General features: G+C 48.6%; 1 protein-coding gene across 1 annotated transcript; it reads right to left on the bottom strand.

Annotated features, from left to right (window-relative positions):
* Positions 1 to 653: 653 nt before the first annotated feature.
* On the bottom strand, positions 654 to 1,151 carry LOC111990620 (uncharacterized). Its single transcript, XM_024022406.2, has one exon. The coding sequence runs from the start codon at positions 1,149 to 1,151 to the stop codon at positions 654 to 656; it is 498 nt and encodes a 165-aa protein (XP_023878174.2).
* Positions 1,152 to 1,903: the final 752 nt, after the last annotated feature.

The raw sequence follows: 1,903 nt of genomic DNA, 5'->3' as shown, positions 1-1,903 counted from the left end.
TGATCTCCTCAGCTTCTGCTTCTTGGGAGGGAACGAAGGGTTAACTCTAAGTCTATGGACAATGAACTCGAGATCCACCCCGAGCACTTCATATGGACTCCATGCAAACACATCCACATTCTGTATTAGGAGTAACAACATTTCTGCTTTTTCCTGTTTGTCCATGCCCTTCCCTATATGGAAGCACTTGTCAGCATCTGGAAGTACCTTTACCTTCATCATTTCCTCGGCACAAACACCCCCTTTCTCTCCTCGGTCACCCTGTAATTGCTATAACGGGACCCCCTATGGCGGTCCTTCTGCTGGGCATGCTCCCTTTGATCAGCTATCTCCTTCCTCCGGTTAACTATGGCGACTAAACATTGTCTAGCCATCTGCTAGCTCCCCTTTACCACAATAATACCATGTTTGGTAGGAAACTTCAATTTCACATGCAGGGTGGATGGGACGGCTCCTATCGCATGGATCCACAGTCTTCCTAGTATCGCAGTGTACAGGGAGAAAGAAGCCACTACTACAAACGTTACTATTACCTCTTTGCCTTTCATATTCACGGGCAAAGAGATTTGCCCCTCAGGTATTACGATCTTGCCATCAAACCCAATCAATGGTGTATTGTACTTTGAGAGGTCCCCATCCTTCAATCCGAGCCCTTAGAACAGATCCGGATACATCACGCCGACCCCGCTTCCATAGTCTACCATCACCCTTTTCACCAAGAAACCACTTATCTGGGCAGTTACCATCAAAGCATCGTCGTGCGGTTGAACCGTCCCCTCTAAATTATTATCGCCGAAAGCGATGGGTTCACGAGTAAGTTTCATCTTTTTACTCACCGGTTGTGCGCCTGACCTTCCCTCCACAAAGACCACATTTAATACCCCTTTTCTCGCTGTCGGGGCAAGGCTCCTCGGGGGAGCATGGATGACCTCGATTATTCCGAATGGGGGTGGGAGGAGGTTACCTCTCTGCGTAGCACCCTGCCCTGTTCCTCGGTCCCCCGAGTCCACCACAAATTCCTTTAAGTACCCATCCTTGGCCAACTGTCTGAGATGATCTCTTAACACTCGGCACTGCTCAGTAGTATGGCCCTTATCTTTGTGGTAAGTACAGTACAAATTCTGATTTCTCCTAGAAGGATCACCACCCATCCTGTTCGGCCATCTGAAGTACGGCTCGTGCTTAATCTTGTCTATGATCCTGTGCACTGGCTTCTTAAACGTCACATTTACCTCCCCTATCAACGCTTCTAGCTCTTGGATCCTCAAGTCTCCCCGGATTCTTGGTTAAGAGCCACCCTGCTGAGGACGATTTGTCATCAGCGCTTTGTCTTTGCTTTGCAGCTGGTCATCTTCTAGCCGTTTATACTCTTCAATACGCCTCATCAGCTACCTCATATCCTCGGGAGGCTTCTTGGTCAATGACTCCCTCAGCCTAGAATCCTCAGGCAATCCCATCCTAAAAGTGCTCGCAGCAATCTTTTCGTTCCCCCTGCCAATTTCGTTGTAAAGCTCCCAGTACCAACTAGCATAACTACAGAGGGTTTCCCCTACCCTCATCTTCATAAACAACAATGTGTCTACCGATTATGGCACCCGGCTGCAAGTTACAAACTGAATCCCGAACTCCTGTATCAGCTCGACAAAATTGTGGATCAAGCATTTCCATAGTCCATTAAACCATCTCAAAGCGGTGGGACCAAGGCTCGAGGGAAAAACCTTCCACATCAGTGCGACATTGTGGGTATGCAGAGACATCATCTGGATATAGTGACTAATGTGCTCTACCGGGTCTGTTTTTCCATCGTAGGAGTTGAATGGAGGGTGCATGAATCTATCCAGCATTGGGGCCCTCTCGATGTCTACCGAGAATGGAGACCGAGCAACTCTACGTAGCGCACGGC

Source organism: Quercus suber, unplaced genomic scaffold (assembly GCF_002906115.3).
Source record: "Quercus suber isolate HL8 unplaced genomic scaffold, Cork oak 2.0 scaffold_7, whole genome shotgun sequence".
NCBI classification, from domain to species: Eukaryota; Viridiplantae; Streptophyta; class Magnoliopsida; order Fagales; family Fagaceae; genus Quercus; species Quercus suber.
Note: the sequence above shows the minus strand (reverse complement) of the source record. Positions and strands in the feature narration are given on the sequence as shown.

Coding starts and splice junctions, on each gene's coding strand:
- LOC111990620 (XM_024022406.2), bottom strand. CDS start 1,151: ATGGGTGGTGATCCTTCTAGGAGAAATCAGAATTTGTACTGTACTTAC.